The following is a 23685-nucleotide window of genomic DNA, read 5'->3' on the forward strand; positions in this document are numbered from 1 at the left end:
GATTAGATATGTTTCATAAATATGAGACATAAGCATATGCGACCAGGTGTTCAGTGCTTGTACCCAGAAGACAGTCACCTTACCTCAGGTCCAGAGCCAGCTCAGTCTTGACTCCCATTGTCGGCCAGTCCAAGCAGATTATTATTTGTTCAGATGGTGACGTAAGTAAACATACAAAAAGAAAACTACAAGGAGGCATGCCTAAACTAAAGACTAAATTGCCACCTAACAAAGCCAGCAGCCTCACAGCCATGCCAGCTGGGACAATGACTGACAATCACCTTAATTGGCAGCACCTCTGTGCAAATAAACGCTTGGCTCAGCATCTAAACCAGCTGTTGCTGCCACCTGGGGATGGAGTGTGGAAGTGTATCCTGGTAGTGTGTTTGTCCAAACACTAACCTTCCCCCACATCATAACAATACATACTGCCAGTTTCTAGTGATTAGAATAAGACACTGATACACACCATCAGTATGTATGTCATTAAGATACTGCATTAATATTGCTATGGTAAGATTGATTGCCGAGTGATTACGAGACTAGGGACGTTCCATAGTATTACAGCATGAGACTAATTGCCTATTGACGATTTAAAAAGCCCTAATCATGACTCGTCTCACATGTGTCTTTCCGAAGGCCTTTGAGGACATCTACATCGAACAGAGAAAAGTGGTCAAAGTGGTGCTGGAGTACGCCGACAAGATCTTCACCTACATTTTCATTCTGGAGATGCTCCTCAAGTGGATTGCATACGGATTCAAGAAGTACTTCACTAACTACTGGTGCTGGCTGGATTTCCTGATTGTGGATGTAAGTGCAACGTTTATTTCCAAACCCTCAGACATGATGATGAGACGATGAGGTCATTTACTAAAACGGCGGCCCACTTCACTTGATTGTGTTTTATAATCTGGTCAGACGTGATGAATCGATCTGTTTGTCGCATGCATTCTGAAAGCTCTGTGACTTGGACAATGTGGAATCCTGATTTGTCTTGTCTTACTCTGTCAATAATAGTTTTCCATTATTGAGCCACGTCACTTTCTGGATGGTTTGGCTGTCATGCCTGACAGTCATAGACCCGGATTCAGAAAAACCTAATCCCGAATTAATAAGGATGCTGAATGGAGAATATTGTCAGGGAATCTTAATCTGTATGTGGGAAACCTGCTCATAATGTACAGTATACTGGTAGATACTGCCTGGGCAGGATTAGGCACATTTCGGGAATGTTCACCGACCTACTGCTGTTCTCAAAAACGCTTTGTCCAATCAGTGCAGCCCTGTAGCGAGTCTAGCAACCCCACAATCCCCTGGGTTCAGACGTCACTTATTTGTTACCACTTTATCCCCGGGGAGAAACATGAGAGCTGAGTTCACGTCAGTAGTTTGGACATATTGGTCTGTGGCAGAGAGTCTTTAGGCAGAGAGAGAGCCTTGAGCAATTAGTGTTTGCTCTCTGCACACAGACACACCGCACAAAGGGAGGGAGAGAGATGGCAGGGGGAAGGAAGAGAAAGAAAGAATGGTGGAGTGGGAGAGGGAGGAGGAGAGAAAGAGAGAGAGAGAGAGAGAGAGAGAGAGAAAGAAAAAGAGGCCAGAGCTGACTAGATGGATGTAAACAGCATTTTTTTTCCCAGGGAAATTTCTCCGGCATGGCTTCATGTTTTACCATTGCCATGAAACTGCCAAGTCAATACATATTCCCCTTACACAGCTTGTTGGGAATATTTCTAATGATATATGATACCTTTATGCATCTTTGTTTAGGATGTGCAGCAGATGTTGTTCTATGTAATCTGCCATATTGTCTGTGTTTCTTCAGGGCTATCATTGCCTTTTGTTCCTGTAAATTGTGAGACGAAGTGAATTGAAAAGATAACCAAACATGGCATTCAAAATGATCATGCCTTCCTATTGTACACCGAAGTAATGGAAATGTGGCGGTGGATTCATACCATTGGTGGTGATGTGCAGTTCTCTCCTGAGTGATTCAATATTCTAAATTACTGATATAGATGTGGAGGGGAAATCACAATGTGTACGTGTGCTTGCTGAATCTTTTTTAAACCCCCTCAACGAAGTGTTATAATTCATACCGAAACAGTATGTGTAATGCCAAAAGGTCTCCAAGTGCTGAAGTACCAAACCCTTTTGGCAAGAAGATCACCAGTGGGTTTACTCCCTCTATCCATCTCTGTGTGCTGTGCTGATCGTGTTCAACAAAAGTGTCGGGATGTATTAATTTCCTTACACCCCAAGGCATAAGAGCACAAAAAGCCTCTGCTCTTGAGTCAGTGATTCATTTAAGCAACATGACGAAGCTCAGATGTCTGTGAACCTTGGAGAATAATTTCAGTCATTTATCTGATTGTGGTATGAGTCTCAGACAGTGCCTGGAGGGCAGTTGAATATTAATTTGTGAGGGGCAAAAGGGAATTCAAAACCACCCACTTTACTACATGCAAGTTTGCTTGTGTAAAACCTGTATGCATTGGATCAGTCTGTACTACATATTTAAAAGTAAGTAAGTAATTTGATTCACTGTTGGCAAGATATCAGTGATTGGCCTGTTGACCAGTGCCGTCAATGTAGAGCAAATTGACACCCACGAGTCCTCAGGACCCTGCGAGCATTGTGGTGGCCCGGTTTGCCGGCATAAGGGTGAGGCCCGATTTGACCGCTAAACACCACCACTGACCGTACACAGTAGACACCTAGAGCTGTAGTCTCTGGTTGGCTTTGAGGTTGACTTTTGATTGACCTTTCTTCCTCTCTCTCTTACACAGATTAAAACAGAAGTTTTGTGACCATTCTATGTTCTGCTATGAAATAACCAAATTTTAACATTATATCCCCTTGAATATCAAAAGGACGACCTCGATGCTCCCACTCTGGGTTGACTTATGAACCCTTAACATAGTTGCTAACAGGAGGGACTCGCCAGAGTGGTCCAGTGTTCCTTTTCAGGTACTGTGTTGACATTTCTTTGAACAGGTTGTGGCAGCCCCCCTAACCATGTGGGTTCTTGCACTTTCTTCATCCTCCTAGGTGTCTTTGGTGAGCCTAGTGGCTAACACACTTGGCTACTCGGACTTCGCTGCCATCAAATCACTTAGAACCCTCAGAGCTCTGAGGCCGCTAAGAGCACTGTCCCGATTTGAAGGCATGCGGGTAAGAGTCGTCTCTCCACTCTCTTTTCTAACTCATCAACTCCCTCACTCCAGATATCTTCGAACCATCTCATCTGTCACACTCTACCTCAGGTGCCACCCATTCTTTTCCTTACCAGCATTTTCACAGTTTCTACTCAGAATACTCATATCTCCTCTTATGGTGTTATAATGCCATCAAATCCATGAATTGCTCATCTCTTAATTATCCAGCTAATGCCACTAATCCCTAGCCAATCTTTCCCTTGGAGCCAAAAGTGGCAATATTAGTACAAAGTGGCAATATTAGCATGAAGAGCTAATTATGTTTTCATAATTACCCTCAACTCTCCCCTTAGCATGACATGACTACCTCATTATCCAGATTATCAATTCGATCAATTTGGATAAGCATTATTTCATATTAAGCTTTATTTTGTGGTCTTTTTACCTCAAACTTTCATAGTGAAATCATAATTAGGCCCTACATCACCATTTAGGAATCATCAAAACAGGTAACATATACCAAATGTTTACACCATATTTATGTTAGAACAGAAAATTGCCTATTGTTATCACATAATTTCCAAGTAAATACAGATACGGTGGGGTCCGAAATTATTGACACCCTTGAGAAATAATGACTGTAAAAAATAAATACTTCAAATACTGAGCTATATTGTATGCTCCAAAAAAATAGGGAAATTATATTATTTTATACTAATTAAAATTCTCAGAGAAAGTGATTTTGTTTAATAAAAAAATATACATAAAAAATCTCAAAAGGTAGGGGTCAAAATTGACACCCGTAAAGATTCTTATAAATAAAGTTGTCAAAAGTTGAGTATTTGGTCCCATATTCTTACCACGCAATGACTACATGAAGTTTGTGACTCTACAAATGTGTTGGATGCATTGCAGTTTGTTTTGTTTGTGTGTCAGATTTTGTACCCAATAGAAATCAAATCAAATGGTTTGTGCTTCAAAACTCAGGACCCTGTCTTTCAAAGATAATTCGTAAAAATCCAAATAACTTCAAATATCTTCATTGTAAAGGGTTTATACACTTTTTCCCATGAACCATAAACAATTAATGAACATGCACCTGTGGAATGGTCGTTAAGACACTAACCGCTTACAGACGTAGGCAATTAAGGTCACAGTTATGAAAACTTCGGACACTAAAGAGGCCTTTCTACTGACTCTGAAAAACACCAAAAGAAAGATGCCCAGGGTCCCTGCTCATCTGTGTGAACGTTCCTTAGGCATGCTGCAAGGAGGCATGAGGACTGCAGATGTGGCCAGGGCAATAAATTGCAATGTCTGTACTGTGAGACGCCTAAGACAGCACTACAGGGAAACAGAACGGACAGCTGATCATCGTCGCAGTGGCAGACCACGTGTCACAACACCTGCACAGGATCGGTACATCCGAACATCACACTTGCGAGACAGGTACAGCATGGCAACAACTGCCTGAGTTACCAGGAACGCACAATCCCTCCATCAGTGCTCACACTGTCCGCAATAGGCTGAGAGAGGCTGGACTGAGGACTTGTAGGCCTGTTGTAAGGCAGGTCCTCACCAGACATCACCGGCAACAACGTTGCCTATGGGCACAAACCCACCGTCGCTGGACCAGACAGGACCGGCAAAAAGTGGTCTTCTCTGACAAGTCGCGGTTTTGTCTCACCAGGGGTGATGGTCGGATTCGCGTTTATAATAAGAATATATACATATAGATATATGGATGGGCAATGACAGAGCGGCATAGGCAAGATGCAATAGATGGTATAAAATACATTATATACCAGTGGCGGTCAGTGCCGTTTATGATGAGGGAGGACCATTTTTTTTCATGTGCATGGCCTTATCTCTATTACAGCATATTGGATGACTCTCATTCATATTCCATTCACCCAGTTCAATGTAACAGCAATAGGTTTAAGCTACTACATGATACTCAAATTGTACCTATACCCATCATGAGGTTGCTACAACCTAGCCTATGAATGAAAGTTTACAACATAGGTACACACAGATCGAGAAACAAATTTGAGGTGACACACAGTGACATTCAATACCGCCTTGCACACTCTTGACTGCATCTAGCTGATCTAGGGTGTAATCATTAGTCCAACAGTTTCAAACAAGAGTTTCTATTGGACAAATTCAGGTATGTTGATCCCTGATTTGTTCCATTTGCATACGTTTAAAAAACCTTTTTTTCAACAGAATCGTCGGAATGAATACACCCCTGATCACGGATAAACAGAGTTCACTCTCATAACAGCCACTTTATATTCCTTCTCTTCTCTTCACTTGTGGACTTCAATGCACAACACATAAGCTGTATTTGACCAGCCCAAAAAAACTTTCCATACCATGTCATAACCGGTACACACAGCCTACATCGTTGTCCCCATATTAGCTAAAGTATCGTCCTAGTCAACATAGCTAATAGAACTAATGCATTAGTAAACCTGCTACAATCATGCAGTAACATTACAATGTATAACGTTAACTAACTCACTTTTGTACATCGTGCTGGTCCATACAATTGACCTTATTTTAGCGCCCAAAAAAACGTAATACCGTAATATCAATACCATTGTAAAGCACAATTTCTCTCCTTTCCAAAAAAAATCAATGACGATACCTTCATGATGCCCATCTCTGCATGATTCAAGAAGGCAATGAGCTCCGTCAGGTCTTTTTAAAAATGGTGGGTGGGGAAGTGAAACCTATTGTGTGATAGAAAAAAGGAGAGATATGTTGTGTGGGGAAACTGCGTTTTTCACTCGATCTGTCCAACTTATCACCTTAAAACCTCTAAAATGTAAATATGTCATTACATACCTATTTGAAGAGTTGTGTCAAATTTGAAACAAGTTTTTAAGGCGGCGCTAAAGTTATCTTCAGAAGTGAACAGCGGCTTTTAAGAGTCACGATGGCTTGCAGTGATGATGCAAAAAATGACTAGGTATCCCCCTGTCCCTGTCCCTTTCTTGTTTTTCAACGGTGAGAGAAGTGCTACACCTGGTGGAGAGAGGCTGTAAGACACATAGTTAGTTGCTTTATGCGTGCTGTACGTTACGTCATGACACGTCACAATTTAACGTACAGCGTCAGAGGGGTCAGTTTCTTTCAACTTTTCTCCAATACTATTGAGCCATTACCATGTCAATCAATGCTTGAATAGAAACGTAGTTCACACCCAAGATTTTGATGTCAACCCAGTCACTACAGGCCCATTAGTTTTCATTGCAGCCTCATTTGAATGTCGCGGTTGCGCAAATTTGTACGGAATGAGGTTAGTCACCGTTAGTCAGTTAGCAGTTACACCGTCGGGCCCCGGTGGCAATAAATTAATAAAACCAAGAGTTTACCTTAACTTGGAAGAGTTCCAGTGTTGTGTTGGATAGTCATTGCCAGCTAGATAAAATAGCGCCCCTTTCTTTGAGCCAGGTGTTTGAGTAACTAAACTAGCCAGCTGCATTTGCTAGCTAAGTAAATGAAACTGAAAGTGAAAAAAATAAATGACAATCTCTCTCTCTCTTGCTTCTTCTAGCTATGCACTGCAGTGCTAGCTAGCTGTAGCTTATGCTTTCAGTACTAGATTAATTCTCTGATATTCTGATTGGGTGGACGACATGTCAGTTCATGCTGCAAGAGCTCAGGAAGTTGTCATAATTACTGTGTAAGCCTATGGAAGGGGGTGAGAACCAAGAACCTCCTAGGTTTTGTTTTGAAGTCAATGTAAGAAGAGGAGGACGGAAGCTAGCTGTCCTCCGGCTAAACCATGGTGCTACCCTACAGAGTGCTGTTGAGGCTACTGTAGATGTTCATTGCAAAACAGTGTGTTTTAATCAATTATTTGGTGACGTGAATATATTTAGTATAGTTTTATCTAAAAAGGATAACTCAATGTTTAACCATTTGTATGAAATTCACTGAAGAGGATGGTCCTCCCCTTTGTCCTCTGAGGAGCCTCCACTGGTATATACATATGAGATGAGTAATGCAAGATATGTAGACATAATTAAAGTGGCATTATTAAAGTGACTAGTGATCCATTTATTAAAGTGTCCAATGATTTCAAGTCTGTATGTAGGCAGCAGCCTCTCTGTGTTAGTGATGGCTGTTTAACAGTCTGATGGCCTTGAGATAGAAGCTGTTTTTCAGTCTCTCGGTCCCAGCTTTGATGCACCTCTACTGATCTCGCCTACTGGATGGCAGCCGGGTGAACAGGCAGTGGCTCGGGTGGTTGTTGATCTTTTTGGCCTTCCTGTGACATCGGGTGCTGTAGGTCTCCTGGAGGGCAGGTAGTTTGCCCCCGGGTATGCGTTGTGCAGACCGCACCACCCTCTGGAGAGCCTTGTGGTTGTGGGCGGTGCAGTTTCCGTAACTGGCGGTGATGCAGCCCGACAGGATGCTCTCAATAATGCATCTGTAAAAGTTTGTGAGGGTTTTAGGTGACAAGGGCTGTTGTTTTGTGTCATTTTGGAGTTTTATATAGATAAGAATAAAATATGTTTATATACACTTCTACATTAATGACGATGCTACCACGATTAAGGATAATCATGAATAATGATGAGTGTGAAAGTTACAGAGGGTCAAAGATGTGCTAACCTCTCAAGACATTCTAACCTCTCACCATTACCAATAACAGAGGAGGCTAGCTGTCTTGGGCACAAAACAATCTGAAACACAACCAAAATGAACTGCAAATGCATCCAACATGTCACAAGCTTTATGTAGTCATTAAGTGCTAGGATTATGGGACCAAATACTAAACTTTTGACTATGTTTTTATTAAGAATCTTTAGGGGTGTCAATCATTTTGACCCCTACTTTTTCCGAGAAGAAAAAAAATTATTACTAATTTACCAATTTTTTTGGAGCATACAATATGTGTTTGAATTATTTATTTTATACAGTCATTATTGCCAGTCATTATCAAGGGGTTTCCATTAACAAAGCCCAGTTCTCACTAAATCAATGTTGTTACAGCATTATTACACAGGAATATGGACAAATAATTGTAAAGTGTTACCAGAAAAGCTGATAAATATAGCAGTGTCATGCATGCACATACTCCATCTACAGTTGAAGTCGGAAGTTTACGTACACTTAGGTTGGAGTCATTAAAATCAATTTTTCAACCACTCCACAAATTTATTTTTAACAAATTGTAGTTTTGGCAAGTCGGTTAGAACATCTACTTTGTGCATGACACAAGTCATTTTTCCAACAATTGTTTACAGACAGATTATTTCACTTATAATTCACTGTATTACAATTCCAATGGGTCGGAAGTTTACATACACTATGTTGACTGTGCCATTAAACAGCTTGGAAAATTCCAGAAAATGATGTCATGGCTTTAGAAGCTTCTGATAGGATAATTGACATCATTTGAGTCAATTGGAGGTGTACCTGTGGATGTGTTTCAAGGCCTACCTTCAAACTCAGTGCCTCTTTGCTTGACATCATGGGAAAATCAAAAGAAATCAGCCAAGACCTCAGAAAACAAATTGTAGACCTCCCCGAGTCTGGTTCATCCTTGGGAGCAATTTTCAAACGCCTGAAGGTACCATGTTCATCTGCACAAACAATAGTATGCAAGTATAAACACCATGGGACGACACAGCCGTCATACCACTCAGGAAGGAGACGTGTTCTGTCTCCTAGAGATGAATGTACTTTGGTGCGAAAAGTGCAAATCAATCCCAGAACAGCAAAGGACCTGTGAAGATGCTGGAGGAAACAGGTAGAAAAGTATCTATATCCCCAGTAAAACGAGTCCTATATCAACATAACCTGACAGGCCACTCAACAAGGAAGAAGCCACTGCTCCAAAACCGCCATAGAAAAAGCCAGACTACAGTTTGAAACTGCACATGGGGACAAAGATCGTACTTTTTGGAGAAATGTCCTCTGGTCTGATGAAACAAAAATGTTTGGTCATAATGACTATCGTTATGTTTGGAGGAAAAAGAGGGAGGCTTGCAAACCTGGCACCATCCCAACCGTGAAGCACAGGGGTGGCAGTATCATGTTGTGGGGGTGCTTTGCTGCAGGAGGGACTGGTGCACTTCACAAAATAGATAGCATCATGAGGAAGGAGAATTATGTGGATATATTGAAGCAACATCTCAACACATCAGTCAGGTAGTTAAAGCTTGGTCGCAAATAGGTCTTCCAAATGGACAATGATCCCAAGCATACTTCCATAGTTGTGGCAAAATGGCTTAAGGACAACAAGGTATTGGAGTGGCCATCACAAAGCCCTGACCTCAATCCCATAGATATTTGTGGGCAGAACTGAAAAGCGTGTGCGAGCAAGGAGGCCTACAAACCTGACTCAGTTACACCAGCTCTGTCAGGAGGAATGGGCCAAAATTCACCCAACTTATTGTGGGAAGCTTGTGGAAGACTACCCGATATCTTTGACCCAAGTTAACCAATTTAAAGGCAATGCTACCAAATACTAATTGAGTGTATGTAAACTTCTGACCCACTGGCAATGTGATGAAAAAAATGAAAGCTGAAATAATTTGTTTTCTCTACTATTATTCTGGCATTTCACATTCTTAAAATGAAGTGGTGATACTAACTGACCTAAGACAGGGAATTTTTACTAGGATTAAATGTCAGGAATTGTTAAAAACTGAGTTTAAATGTATTTGGCTAAGGTGTATGTAAACTTCAGACCTCAACTGTACGTACTCCATACACTTAGTATATAGCATTTCCATTATCTCATTCCAATCTTTCTATCCTTTCTCACATCTTTACTTGTCTGTGATATTACTTTACAAGTTGTTTCTCACTTCTGGCAGTATTAATATAAATCTCCTTGCTATTCCTTTGTTTGTTTAAGCGGTTGCTTTTCTTATCACGTTCTCTTACATGCATTTCTGTGTTCAGATATTCCGATTAATGTTTAGCCTGTAACATTTCCATAATCATTATTCATTCCCTCAAACACATCCTTAAACCCCCTCGAACAGTTCATGCACACTGAAGTTAAGATTTTGGGCTATTGTTCCCTCCTGTTGCACAGTGTTAGTTTAAGTCAACAGCTGTCAGCCTAGCTTGTAGCCCTTTAATATGTATATAATTTCCCCTGACATCCACTGGAATGAATTTGAATTCCTGCCCATGAAATTTGCATGCTGTCGGAAATGGGGGGCTGATGTCCGCCGAGCTCGCTGCTCTCCTCCACTGTAAATCTGGCAAATGGGATTAGGCGTCACACTGCTTGAAAACGTTTGGGTCTGCTCCTCAGTGGGAAACGCGAAGTGGAAGTGCAGCCCGGCAGTGTACGGAGGAGTGAGTGAGTGAGCAGCAGATTTCTTTTTGACACCTTAAGGGTTGTGCAGGGCTAAACCCCAATATCCACTCGTTCTATTAGAGCAGTGACACTCAGGATCTCCTAGCTCTGCACACTACCCTCTTGTTCCTCTAGTCTAGGACTTTAAGGTTCATCTCAACCAGGAAATATCTTACCAGGGTAGTTTAAAAAGTTGCTGCTGCTCGTGATTGAATATGAGACAAACAAATATTCTTAATCTCATTTGCCAGTTTCACTAGTTTGCATGAATTTTGGAAATGTGGTATTTTTAAGGGTGGTGGGATTATTCTACAAAGTGTGTTTGAATAGTTTGATATATATACCGTAATTTCCGGACTATTAAGCGCACCTGAATATACCCACTGAATTAAAAAGAACAATATTATTTTGAACATAAATAAGACGCACATGTCTATAAGCCGCAGGTGCCTACCGGTACATTGAAACAAATGAACTTTACACAGGCTTTAACGAAACACGGCTTGTAACAAAAATAAATAGGCTTTAACGAAACACGGCTTGTAACAAAAATAAATAGGTTTTAACGAAACACGGCTTGTAACAAAAAATTAAAAATTAGCAGTAAGCTTTAGTTGTCTTTTTGCACTGAGTCAATTCCTCACGCTGCTGTTTCCAACGTCTTATCATCGACTCATTAAGACCAAGCTCCCGTGCAGCAGCTCCATTTCCTTTTCCAACAGCCAGATCAATCGCCTTCAACTTGAAAGCTGCATCATATGCATTTCTCCGTGTCTTTGCCATGATGAGGGTGACAAAATGACTACCGTAATCAGAATGATGGGAAGTTTGAGAGCGCTCGATTTAATCTAAACAGTAAACAAAAAGTTGTTTGACCTTAACCCGTTCGGCAATTTCATTGGTCTAATGAAAGCTTCATGCCGCCAAAAAACTGAGCACGTCACAGAATGTGTTTTTTGGAGAAAAAAAAATTGAAAGCGGGAAAAATCCATATATTATCCGGGTCATTGTTTAAGCCGCGGGGTTCAAAGCCTGGGAAAAAAGTTGCGGCTTATAGTCCGGAATTTACGGTACTTTGTGTTTTTGGAGGGTGTGGGTTGGGCAAGCACTTAGAGTAAGTGAACCACAAGCATGTGCACACTGGTATGAGTTTATCTGATTAAGTTACTGGCATCATGTATGGAGTGTGTCATGTGAAAGCAGAAAGGGGCAGATGGACGCTTGACGTGTGTGTTTCCATGGCGACAGGTTGTGGTAAACGCCCTGATCGGCGCCATCCCGTCCATCATGAACGTACTGCTGGTGTGCCTGATCTTCTGGCTCATCTTCAGCATCATGGGGGTCAATCTGTTCGCCGGCAAGTACGGACGCTGCGTCAACCGGACGGGCTACATCCACAATGTGTCCATGGTCAACAACAAGACCGACTGCCTGGCCATGAACGACACCCAGTTCTACTGGACCAAAGTCAAGGTCAACTTCGACAACGTGGGTGCCGGTTACCTTGCCCTCTTACAAGTTGTGAGTTGGACTTTTTTTTCCATTTCCTTTTAGTTTTTCTCACAGTTTGAGATGTTCTTTCCTCCTTCATACTTTTTTACGCTGCCCATCGTGCCTGTCCAGAGATCCCTGAATCGATCAACAAGTTGCAAGCTTTTATTTTTCAGCAGCGATGGAAGCCATTACAGAGAATGTTGTGCTTTTAGCAGCGATGGAGGCCATTACAGAGAATGTTGTGCTTTTAGCAGCGATGGAAGCCATTACAGAGAATGTTGTGCTTTTAGCAGCGATGGAGGCCATTACAGAGAATGTTGTGCTTTTAGCAGCGATGGAAGCCATTACAGAGAATGTTGTGCTTTTAGCAGCGATGGAGGCTATTACAGAGAATGTTGTGCTAAGCAAGTGCATGCACTTCATTCTTCGCTTTAACTTAGTTGGTGTGGGTGCCTAGCAACAATTCACTTAGCTCCTTTCCATCACCTTCTTGTGATTTCCCTTCATTCTAACTTCCCACGTTGCATCTGGAAACAGTCTGGCCCTCAGTCATTCACAAAAGCCAATAATAACCCGTAACCAAGGTGCAAAGACCCACCGCCGTGATTTCTCGCTGATAAGAACTCACGTGTGATGAAGTAGGGCACACCGCTCACTCTCCTTCTTCCTCCGTCTAGAAAGACACTCCATGCGGTCAGGAGGAAGCACATATAAATCCTTTCCACTGCCATTCATAACATCTCAGCTCTAACATGGCACATGGCCAGTATTTCTTTAGTAGAGACTGTATGTTTTTGTTTTTTGAGGGTGGTTCTTCTGTTTAATGGTTGATGACAAAACCATATGATAGGAAGGATAGATACCCGCACTCTGTCATATAGGAAAACAAGCATATATCGTTTTCATTTTAAAATAATGCTCCTATGTATGCGTTTATATAGTGATGATAGTGGCGCATGCTCATTGAAGTTGATAGTGGCGCATGCTCATTGAAGTTGATAGTGGCGCATGCTCATTGAAGTTGATAGTGGCGCATGCTCATTGAAGTTGATAGTGGCACATGCTCATTGAAGTTGATAGTGGCACATGCTCATTGAAGTTGATAGTGGCACATGCTCATTGAAGTTGATAGTGGCACATGCTCATTGAAGTTGATAGTGGCACATGCTCATTGACGTTGATAGTGGCACATGCTAATTGAAGTTGATAGTGGCACATGCTCATTGACGTTGATAGTGGCACATGTTCATTGAAGTTCATGTCCTTTGTTACAAGGCTACATTCAAAGGCTGGATGGAGATCATGTATGCAGCAGTGGATTCTCGTGCTGTAAGTATTAAACGTCAATGTACTTGTTTTGTATAACATGATTTAACATTTGAATGTTCCATCATAAGGCCTATATAAGACTGTCATAAACATTACTTGAAATTGAAATTTGAAAATATTTTTTGTTGTCATAACCATGCTTGATGTAATACCACCATAACATTTACCAGAATAACACAGTTTTCAACTGATAAAATGTAGCTGAACAGTGTATTGTACTAACATGGTTTTTCTTTGGCTGCACTAGGTGGACGAACAGCCTATCAGAGAGGTCAACATGTACATGTACCTATACTTCGTCATTTTCATCATCTTTGGCTCCTTCTTCACCCTTAACCTCTTCATTGGCGTCATCATCGACAACTTCAACCAGCAGAAACGAAAGATAAGTATCAAAACTATCATGGCCAACAAATGCCATGAACTTTTAAAAAAAATGGGTTATTTTCACAGTGAAAATAACAGAAAAGGGATGTCTCTTTACTTAGGTGGGCAAGACATCTTCATGACAGAGGAACAGAAAAAGTACTACAATGCCATGAAGAAGCTAGGGTCTAAAAAGCCTCAGAAACCAATTCCAAGGCCATTGGTGAGCTGGAGCTAATTGAACCCTATTTTCTTTAATCTAATTAAAGGGATAGTTCACTTTTTTGGAACTTTTAGCTTATTTTTGATAACATGCCAGATAAGTAGAAAATAAGTTAAAACCCCTAAATAAGGGAACTATTCCTTTTATTTTCTTTGCCCTATAGTGCATAAGCCTCTTGTGTTCCAATGACTGGTATTTCTGTATCTTATAGGGATAGTTGTAAATTAGTTGTAAATGAGAACTTGTTCTCAACTAGCCTACCTGGTTAAATAAAGGTGAAATAAAAAAAAAGTGAAATGTTTTATTTATTTTTTTATTTATCTTTTTTCGAAGTATTGGGCAGGATATTAAAAAAATATATATATAACAAAAGTTCAAACATTAAAAAAGTTTCCTATTATTTCAATTTTCTTCACCTTAGTGCATAAGCCTCTTGCGTTTCAAAATAACACCTATTACTCACTACCTCTCTTCTCCCAGAACCAAGTGCAGGGCTTCTTCTTCGACCTAGTGGGCAAACAGGCATTCGACATCATCATCATGGTCCTCATCCTGCTCAACATGATTACCATGATGGTGGAGACGGACGAGCAGCCGGCCCGCATGGAATACATCCTCAACAAAATCAACCTGGCCTTCATCATCATCTTCTCCTGTGAGTGCCTCATCAAGATCGTGGCGCTACGCTGCTACTTCTTCACCATTGGCTGGAACATCTTCGACTTTGTAGTGGTCATCCTCTCCATCGTTGGTGAGTTTGTTGCTTGGGCTTAATTAATCAGGGGTCTGCCTCCCAAGTGGCGCAGCGGTCTAAGGCACTGCATCGCAATGCTAGAGGCGTCACTACAGACCCGGGTTTGATCCCAGGATGTGTCGCAGCCGGCTGTGAGATCCATGAGGCGGTGCACAATTGGCGTCGCCCGGGTTAGGCCGCCCGGCTCGCCATCGCGCTCTAGCGAGTCCTTATGGCGAGCCGGGCGTATGCCAGCTGACTTGGGTCGCCAGCTGTACAGTGTTTCCGCCGACACTTTGGTGTGGCTGGCTTCCTGGTTAAGCGAGCAGTGTGTCAAGAAGCAGTGCGGCTTGGCAGGGTAACGTGTTTTGGAGGACACATGGCTCTCGACAGCCGCCTCTCCCGAGTCCGTACGGGAGTTGCAGCAATGGGACATGACTGTAACTACCAATTGGGGAGAAAAAGAGGTAAAAGTACCAAAAAATTTAATAAATAATCAGGGGTTTTCAATGATGCTCATTGCGATGTAATTGCATGGGTCTGTCAACTGGCAGTTACTGTACACTGAAATATGGTTGCTATATGTAGCTGATGTATGGCTATCGGTATGTACGGTGCATTTGGAAAGTATTCAGAACCCTTCACTTTTTCCACATTTTGTTATGTTACAGCCTTATTCTAAAGTTGATTAAATAGTTTTCTTTCCTCATCAATCTACACACAATACCCCATAATGACAAAGCAAAAACAGGTTTTAGAAATGTTTAAAAAACTTAAATATCACATTTAAATAAGTATTTAGATCCTTTACTTAGTACTTTGTTGAAGCACCTTTGGCAGCGATTACAGCCTCGAGTCTTCTTGGGTATGATGCTACAAGCTTGGCACACCTGTATTTGGAGAGTTTCTACCATTCTTCTCTGGAGATACTCAAGCTCCGTCAGGTTGAGAGGATAGCACAGCTATTTTCAGGTCTCTCCAGAGATGTTCGATCGGGTTCAAATCCGCACTCTGGCTGGGCTACTCAAGGACATTCAGAGACTTGTCCCGAACCCACTCCTGCTTTGTCTTGGCTTTATGCTTAGTGTCGTTTTCCTGTTGGAAGGTGAACCGTCACCCCAGTCTGAGGTCCTGAGCACTCGGGAGCAGGTTTTCATCAAGGATCTCCCTGTACTTTGCTCCGTACATCTTTGCCTCCCTCCTGACTAGTCTCCCAGTCCCTGCCGCTGAAAAACATCCACACAGCATGATGCTGCCACCACCATGCCTCACGGTAGGGATGGTGCCAGGTTTCCTACAGATGTGATGCTTGGCATTCAGGCTAAAGAGTTCAATCTTAGTTTCATTTGACCAGAGAATCTTGTTTCTCATGGCTTGAGAGTCTTTTAGGTGCCTTTTTTGCAAATTCCAAGTGGGCTGACATGCTCCTTTTACTGAGGAGTGGCTTCCGCCTGGCCACTCTACCATAAAGGCATGATTGGTGGAGTGATACAGAGATGGTCGTCCTTCTGGAAGGTTTTTCCATCTCCACAGAACTCTAGAGCTCTGTCAGAGTGACCATCGGGTACTCGGTCACCTGCCTGACCAAGGCCCTTCTCCCCTGATTGCTCAGTTTGGCCGGGCAGCCAGCTCTAGGAAGGGTCTTGGTGGTTCCAAACTTCTTCCATTTAAGAATGATGCAGGCCACTGTGTTCTTGGGGACCTTCAATGTTGCAGAAATGTTTTGGTACCCTTTCCCAGATCTGTGCCTCGACACAATCCTGTCTCTGAGCTCTACGAAATATTCCTTCGACCTTATGGCTTGGTTTTTGCTCTGACGTGCACTGTCAACTGTGAGACCTTATATAGACAGGTATGTGCCTTTCTAAATCATGTCCAGTCAATTGAATTTATCACAGGTGGACTCCAATGAAGTTGTAGAAACATCTCAAGGATGATCAGTGGAAACAGGATGAACCTGAGCTCAATTTCGATTCTCATAGCAAAGGGTCTGAATACTGATGTAAATAAGATATTTTTGTTTTTATATTTAATTTTGTTAGCTAAAATGTCTAAAAACCTGTTTTTGCTTCGTCATTATGGGGTATTGTGTGTAGATTGATGAGGATTTTTTGTAATTTTTAATCGATTTTAGAAGAAGGCTGTTACGTAACAAAATGTGGAAAAAGTCAAGGGGTCTGAATACTTTCCGAAGGCACTGCAGTTCTCGTCTAATGCCGCTGTGGCAGCTCAACATCCTTGGGTGATACAGTTGATCTCATGACCTTTGTTGTTTACCTATAAGCAAGGCATTCCAAGTCACTAGCTGGCCCATACACAGATAATGACATTTAGCTTGGGACCTTCAAATTTAACAAGAAATATTATATTGACAGATTTCCCATGTAGCACAGTTGGTAGTGCCTGGCGCTTGCAACGCTAGGGTTATGGGCAATGTTCCCTCTCATTTTTTTTATCACTGAGCAAATTTTAGGCCTGGTGAGTGCAAACTTGAACATTGTGAAAATTCTGTGCAACTTCCAGCGTGCGTTTACTGTGAACACTGAGGCTGTACCCGCTTTAAGTTACAGTTTTAACAGTGGCCATGTAGACTACTGTGGCTATTTGATCATAATGGAGGCCTACCAGAGTGGCTTACCATAAAAAAAACAATGGAGAAAAAGCATCACATAACCTTTTAACATGGAAATAGCTAGTCTGTCTACTGTAGCAGCCAATGTGTGGTGTTCAATGTGGGCCTACATTCCATGAGACCTTTGAGAAAAAAACATGCAGGGCTTGACATTAACCTGTTTATCCACTCATCCTTCAGACAAGGAGGTGACTGAAAATGTTGTTGTGTTGTTTAATGCAATAAATCACTTTACAAAATAAAATGCATACATTTTACCATACCATTATTACAGAGAATCAGACAAATGATGCTTCCCTCTGGCTATTGGCTACTTAGCTTATTCAAGCCTGTCTCAAAATACAACACAAAAAATAACTCTTTACCTGTCTATCTTTTCAAAGAGAAATGTACATGTTTTCTGCTCTTGTAGGAAGCAATCACTCCCCTATTGCTGACTACAAATGATCTATAACTGAGCTAATAACTCACTAAGTAGCAAAGGATATGAACAAAATGTGCTCAAGTGGCTACATGCTGGTCTCGCTTTTATCTCAAAACAAGCGCATCTACTCACAACCGCTCATGCTGTGAACACAGTCCAGTTCAAAGTAAATTGCACAGATCCGTGTATGGCAATTGTCTATTTGCATATAGGCCTACTGTAGCTCTGATTGTTTATACCGCACCGGTCTCGGTAGAGTACAGGCTGAGTAGTACATGTCAATGCAATAAAATCCTACTCCGATGCTTTCTGCCTACAACAAAATCTATTGCATAGTTTGTTTTGTTTCGGTATGTTGCATTGAGCGTGGCTACTGTTGCATTGATTCGATCACAATTGCCAAGTTAAGTGAGTCAAGATCTGTTTGAGTCAAAATGCATGCCAAGATCTACCATTCGGATTTTTTATTAACATGACTTAAAAAACGTAAGCCTATGCAACATTAACCAATTAAAAACAGTACTGTAGCAATGATGTTTGTGCAGTAAGCTATAGGCCCAATACATTATCACAGCACATTGGCTTTGCTTGAAATGCCCTGCCAATGCATTGTTGTTCAGGCCATTTTTTAAAGTTATATTTCAAAATCACGCCAGTATAGATCCATTGATGTATTACTTGTAAATCACAGCTAAGTGAGCATACCTTTAAATCATTTTCTTTTTCTTTTACTGGGCTGATGGTCAGTCTCAGTGGAGGGAGAGAGCAGCAGACTGAGGGTCCGTCTCTCAACATCCCTCCTTTCCCTTTCCTCCACTGACACTGACCAATAAGGGACACCGTCTTCGAGCTGATGGCAAAACTCGAGTCGCACCGCATTATTTCTGCCTCATGCACAAATGAATGTTATTACTCCGATGAACAGAGAAAGTGAAATGTTCCTCGATATTAAAAAAGACCCAAACGGTAATAATAACAACAACACAAGCCTATAGATACACTTTCCTACTAATTCATTACTGCTGCAGTGCTTGTTGTAGCTCTGAGTGGAAATAGGAGGAAAGTGCATTTTATGGTTTATAAAAGTGTTGGATACAAAGTGTTGACAGTGCTGAGTAAGAACTTAAACATGAACTCACTCATAAAAACAGCAGCTCTCGCAATCGACCAGTTGGTGAACACTGCTCTAGAAAGCTGAGTGAAATTCAATCTCGTGCTTCTCTCGGTGGGCTGATATTTTTGCGAGGCAGTCCCGGGGGAGCTACTCGGTAGTCTCAGGGCTACTGTCCGCACACGCGTGCAGCTTAGAGGGAACCTTGATTGTTCCAACATGGGACCAGTAGGAAAGATGTATGCACTCACTACTGTAAGTTGCTCTGGATAAGATTGCGGTTTAGTTCTAAACAATAAGTCATACCTGAAGAACACATTTCAGAACCTTAATTGTGTTTTGCAATATACCTTGGCCATCACCTCTGGCATCCAAGATTTTGTATCCATTTGGCAAGGCTATCTATCATGTCAATCAAGTCACTGATAGTAAGTGGGGCTATTATCTGCTGAACCAGGGGCACATGTATGTTCTGCATGCATATAGGTTGAATCTAAGTAGCCGTCCCCATGCTAAATTACATGCGTGGGCAAGGATGCCTCTGTTGAGGTGAAGGTAATTGCAGCAATCAGGGTTGTCAGTGGGGGTGATTTGGGCATGATTGAAGTGCTGCATCAGAGGGTTGTGGTTGGTGGTTGGTGGGGGCCTGGGGGCTTAATGTATGGCTCCAAAGGGTGACTCCCAACCCCCCTCCACAATCAATAACTCAGGTGCGACCTTCCTGGTCCATGGGAGAGGAGGGTCACGAATCAGGGACAGATGCTAAAGTGGTCGTGGAGGTGAGAGGGATTGGAGGCAACTTGAATGTCATTTGAAGGCAGGCAGACCCAGTAATAGTGGAAGCCTTAATCAATGAGCTCATTGGTGAATGGGAAGCTAGAATTTACATGAAGGAGAAGGAAGCTTAATAGTGATAGCAGGGAGACTCTGTCCTTCAGTCTAATTTACTCCTGGTTACCAATAGTCAACCGAATTCCATAAGATATTGCGTGCGTAGTGTGGGAAAGAGCTAGCCTTACTGTTGATGATGGTCTAATTAGAAGTACAGAGATCTCATGTTTTTCCCCCTATCTTCCAGGTATCGTTCTCGCTGACATCATAGAGAAGTACTTTGTGTCGCCGACACTGTTCCGAGTCATTCGATTGGCCAGGATCGGACGAGTACTTCGACTCATCCGTGGAGCCAAAGGAATAAGGACCTTACTCTTTGCCTTAATGATGTCCCTTCCTGCCCTGTTCAACATCGGCCTCCTGCTCTTTCTGGTCATGTTCATATACGCCATCTTTGGCATGGCCAACTTTGCCTATGTCAAGAAGCAGGCGGGCATCGACGACATGTTCAACTTCGAGACGTTCGGCAACAGTATGATCTGCCTATTCCAGATCACCACGTCAGCGGGCTGGGACGGCCTGCTCAGCCCCATCCTCAACAACTCTCCGGAAGAGTGCAACCCCAACCTCGTCCACACAGGCACCAACGCCCGGGGCAACTGTGGCAACCCCTCAGTGGGCATCACCTTCTTTGTCACCTACATCATCATCTCCTTCCTCATCGTGGTCAACATGTACATCGCCATCATCCTGGAGAACTTCAGCGTGGCCACCGAGGAGAGCACCGAGCCGCTGAGCGAGGACGACTTTGAGATGTTCTATGAGGTGTGGGAGAAGTTCGACCCAGAGGCCACGCAGTTCATCGAGTACGCCAAGCTGTCAGACTTTGCCGACACACTGTCGGAGCCACTGCGCATTGGCAAGCCTAACAAGATCAAGCTGATCTCCATGGACCTGCCCATGGTCAGTGGAGACAAGATCCACTGCCTGGACATTCTGTTTGCCTTCACCAAGCGTGTGTTGGGCGAGTCGGGCGAGATGGACGCTCTTAAGCAGCAAATGGAGGAGAAGTTCATGATGGCCAACCCATCCAAGATCTCCTACGAGCCCATCACCACCACGCTGAGGCGCAAACAGGAGGACATGTCGGCCACTGTCATCCAGAGGTGCTACCGCCGGCACCTGTTGCGGAGGCAGATGAAGCAAGCCTCCTTCATGTACAGATCAATGCAGATCAATCTGACGCAAAGCTCCATGGACAGGAGGGCCACCGCCCCGGAGAAAGAGGGCCTCATAGCCTCCATGATCAAGGAGAACTACGGGGGGCCTGAGATGGAGCTGATGGAGACCCTGTCCTCCACCTCCTCTCCGCCGTCTTACGACAGCGTCACACGGGCGACTAGCGAACTTTTCCAAGTTTTAATTCTCGAACAGTCCAGGAACAATGACCTAAGTGAACATTGCCCTGCCCCCGACAGAGACCGCGAGACATTTCTGTAACAGCGACTAGGAAATGCTTTTTTTCTCTTTTACATTTTTTTGTTGTTGTTGTTGTTGTTGTTTACCGAATGTAAAATAGCTCAAATTACCCTGGTTTAGTACATGTGGTTGTGCAGAGAAACTGCTAGGGGTTTTCATAGAGAAAAGGCAAATTATTTGTTTATTTTTGGTGAACATGCTTTGTGGGAGTACACAAAGGGGCGTGTGTAAATCCTAGATGACCATTGACCCTGCTCATGTCAAGTTTGCTTCACAGTTAATATGCATGAATAACCTCTGCAGGGTCACAACAATTATATCACTGATGTAATAATCATTTATTAGACTAAAATAAATACAGTTTATCAGTATTTACAAAGTATGCCTGACCGTATGAGTTCATTAAAGGTCTTACTATTATTGGTGTGATTCCTTATGATCAACAGTTTTATAACTGTGAGATGTGGGAGAAAAAACAAAGGGATACAATTTTTCGTAGTAAAGTATAACTTTGTTGATGTTGCCAGTCTTTCATAGCAGTACAATTATTACTATTTTTGATATTTTTAGAGTAAGAAAAAAAACATGGCCTCTTCTGAATTGGAGTCGCTTACCGTGAAAGGGAATACTTCCACACTGTAACAAGACAAACGGGCAGGTAATAACTTTTCACATTAAAAGAATGCTGTATTTGAACTGTTTTTTGCTCTTGGGTTTACATGTAGAAATATCCAGACGGTCACTGCATATTAGTTAATTTTTCATTCATAACGATCTGGTCTTAGTTACACAAAGCTAAGAAGCAATTCAGTAACCAAGATCAGTATGTGACAATCAAACCTACATCTCATGGTTAAGATTGACAGATGTTTTTTTTCTCCATATCTTCTTTAGGACTGCCCAAATGGCTGCATATTTTATGAGCATCAGAGATCCTATTCACTATTAGACGGGTGGATAATCGTCCTATTTATTTATTATTTTAAGTATTTGTTTTGCATGTTTTGAATGCGTCATATAGACAAATCACGCTCAAGGCTGAACAGCTATAATTTCTCTACAGTTTTTTGCAGAAACTGTGTTTAGCAGTAATTTGCTACTTTTAAGTGAATTATTTTTCAGATAAAAGTGTAAAAGTTTGTACAGGATTTTTTGTTGTTGCTTGATCTCTCCAGACCATTCAGCTTCTCTTGGTTACCCATAGATTACTCTCCACTGTAGGACTGATACCGGCACATATAGTTTCTATTCGACTAGAATAATAATAAAAAAGACACCGCTCAACTTTAATATGATATACTGTATATTTTCATGTTATGGTTGCAGGTGTGTTGAAGGGCTGTTTTCTGTAGCAATAGATCCAGTGTGTGCCTGGTATATACAGTACCCCTGTCCTGTTTCTAAATGGATCTCTACCCACATCGTTGCCCCATTAGATGCCATAGGTGAATGACTGGGATCACACTGCTATTTTTCGATGTCTACCGGGGACTTTTATAAAGAGATTTCTGATTGCATGCTTTGTATCGGGAATATTGGGGAAAATGTTTAAAACTCGGGTGCGGTCCTATTTGTTGTTGGGGGGGGGAAACATTTTTACACAAAAACATCATGGTGAAAAGTAAACTCGACACATCTCTGTCATAAATGTACTGTTTTCATCATAACAAGAGCTGCTTCATCATAAAAACATCCAAGATGAACAGAAAGTTTTTTTTTTCATTCTTATACACTGTCATAAATGCAGTAGCCTACAACAGGCATCTTCTCAGCAGTCAGTAGATAATGGCTTTACATTTCTCACTGCTCAACCACAATGCAGTGCCTCAGTAAAGCCCACATTGCAGTAAATATTATTTATAAATACATTTTAGTACTTTCCGTTTAAATATTTTTTTGTACTTTGCAAACACATGCCTCTGTATATAAGATAACGACCTCCTGTGAAATAAAAGAGAGCCTACAATATCACTGATTATTCTTTTCATTTCAGAGTCATTTATGTGGCAGACCCAGGTTAAAATATTATTTTCTTTCAATTACTTTAACTGTGCGCGATTGAGCTTTTCTGGCGTAATGGAACTAATGAGATAGTCCCAAAAGGGTAAACTCACCCCCAATCCAGGCACAATCAAACGTTCAAAGGATTTGAAAGAAAACAGATACTATTTGAATGCAGGTCTGGCATGTGGTACAGTATTATGCAAGCAGTCTTTATTTGCCAAATGAGAGTGACATTACATTGAGAAGAATGCGATAGATTGTAGTATGATGCCGCAGCATGAAGAAGACGTTGGGACTTGGCATGCAGAAGGAATGCAGCATCATGCTGCAGTAGCTCAGAACATGAACTCAAGTGGTATTTGGTATTTTTGGTATTTTATTAAGGTCCCCATTAGATGTTGCAAAAGCAGCAGCTACTCTTCCTAGGATCCACACACAACATGAAACATGAAATAATACAGAACATTAATAGACAAGAACAGCTCAAGGACAGAACTTTTTTTTAAAGGTACACGTAGCCTACATATCAATACATACACACAAACTATCTAGGTCAAATAGG

General features: G+C 41.9%; 1 protein-coding gene across 3 annotated transcripts in view; it reads left to right on the plus strand.

The window, feature by feature from the left end:
* The window catches only part of LOC106579582 (sodium channel protein type 4 subunit alpha B), a 138489-nt gene extending 115402 nt beyond the window's left edge, over window positions 1–23087 (plus strand). For all 3 annotated transcript variants that reach the window (XM_014159622.2, XM_014159621.2, XM_014159623.2), the window contains exons 18-25: window positions 640–813; window positions 3055–3177; window positions 11746–12018; window positions 13267–13320; window positions 13568–13705; window positions 13805–13909; window positions 14390–14660; window positions 19888–23087. In XM_014159622.2, the coding sequence (XP_014015097.2) occupies window positions 640–813; window positions 3055–3177; window positions 11746–12018; window positions 13267–13320; window positions 13568–13705; window positions 13805–13909; window positions 14390–14660; window positions 19888–21140 (2391 nt within the window). In that variant the 3' untranslated portion in view covers window positions 21141–23087. The remainder of the gene's footprint in view (window positions 1–639; window positions 814–3054; window positions 3178–11745; window positions 12019–13266; window positions 13321–13567; window positions 13706–13804; window positions 13910–14389; window positions 14661–19887) is intronic.
* The last annotated feature ends 598 nt before the right edge of the window (window positions 23088–23685 follow it).

Source organism: Salmo salar, chromosome ssa19 (genome assembly GCF_905237065.1).
Source record: "Salmo salar chromosome ssa19, Ssal_v3.1, whole genome shotgun sequence".
Classification (NCBI taxonomy): Eukaryota; Metazoa; Chordata; class Actinopteri; order Salmoniformes; family Salmonidae; genus Salmo; species Salmo salar.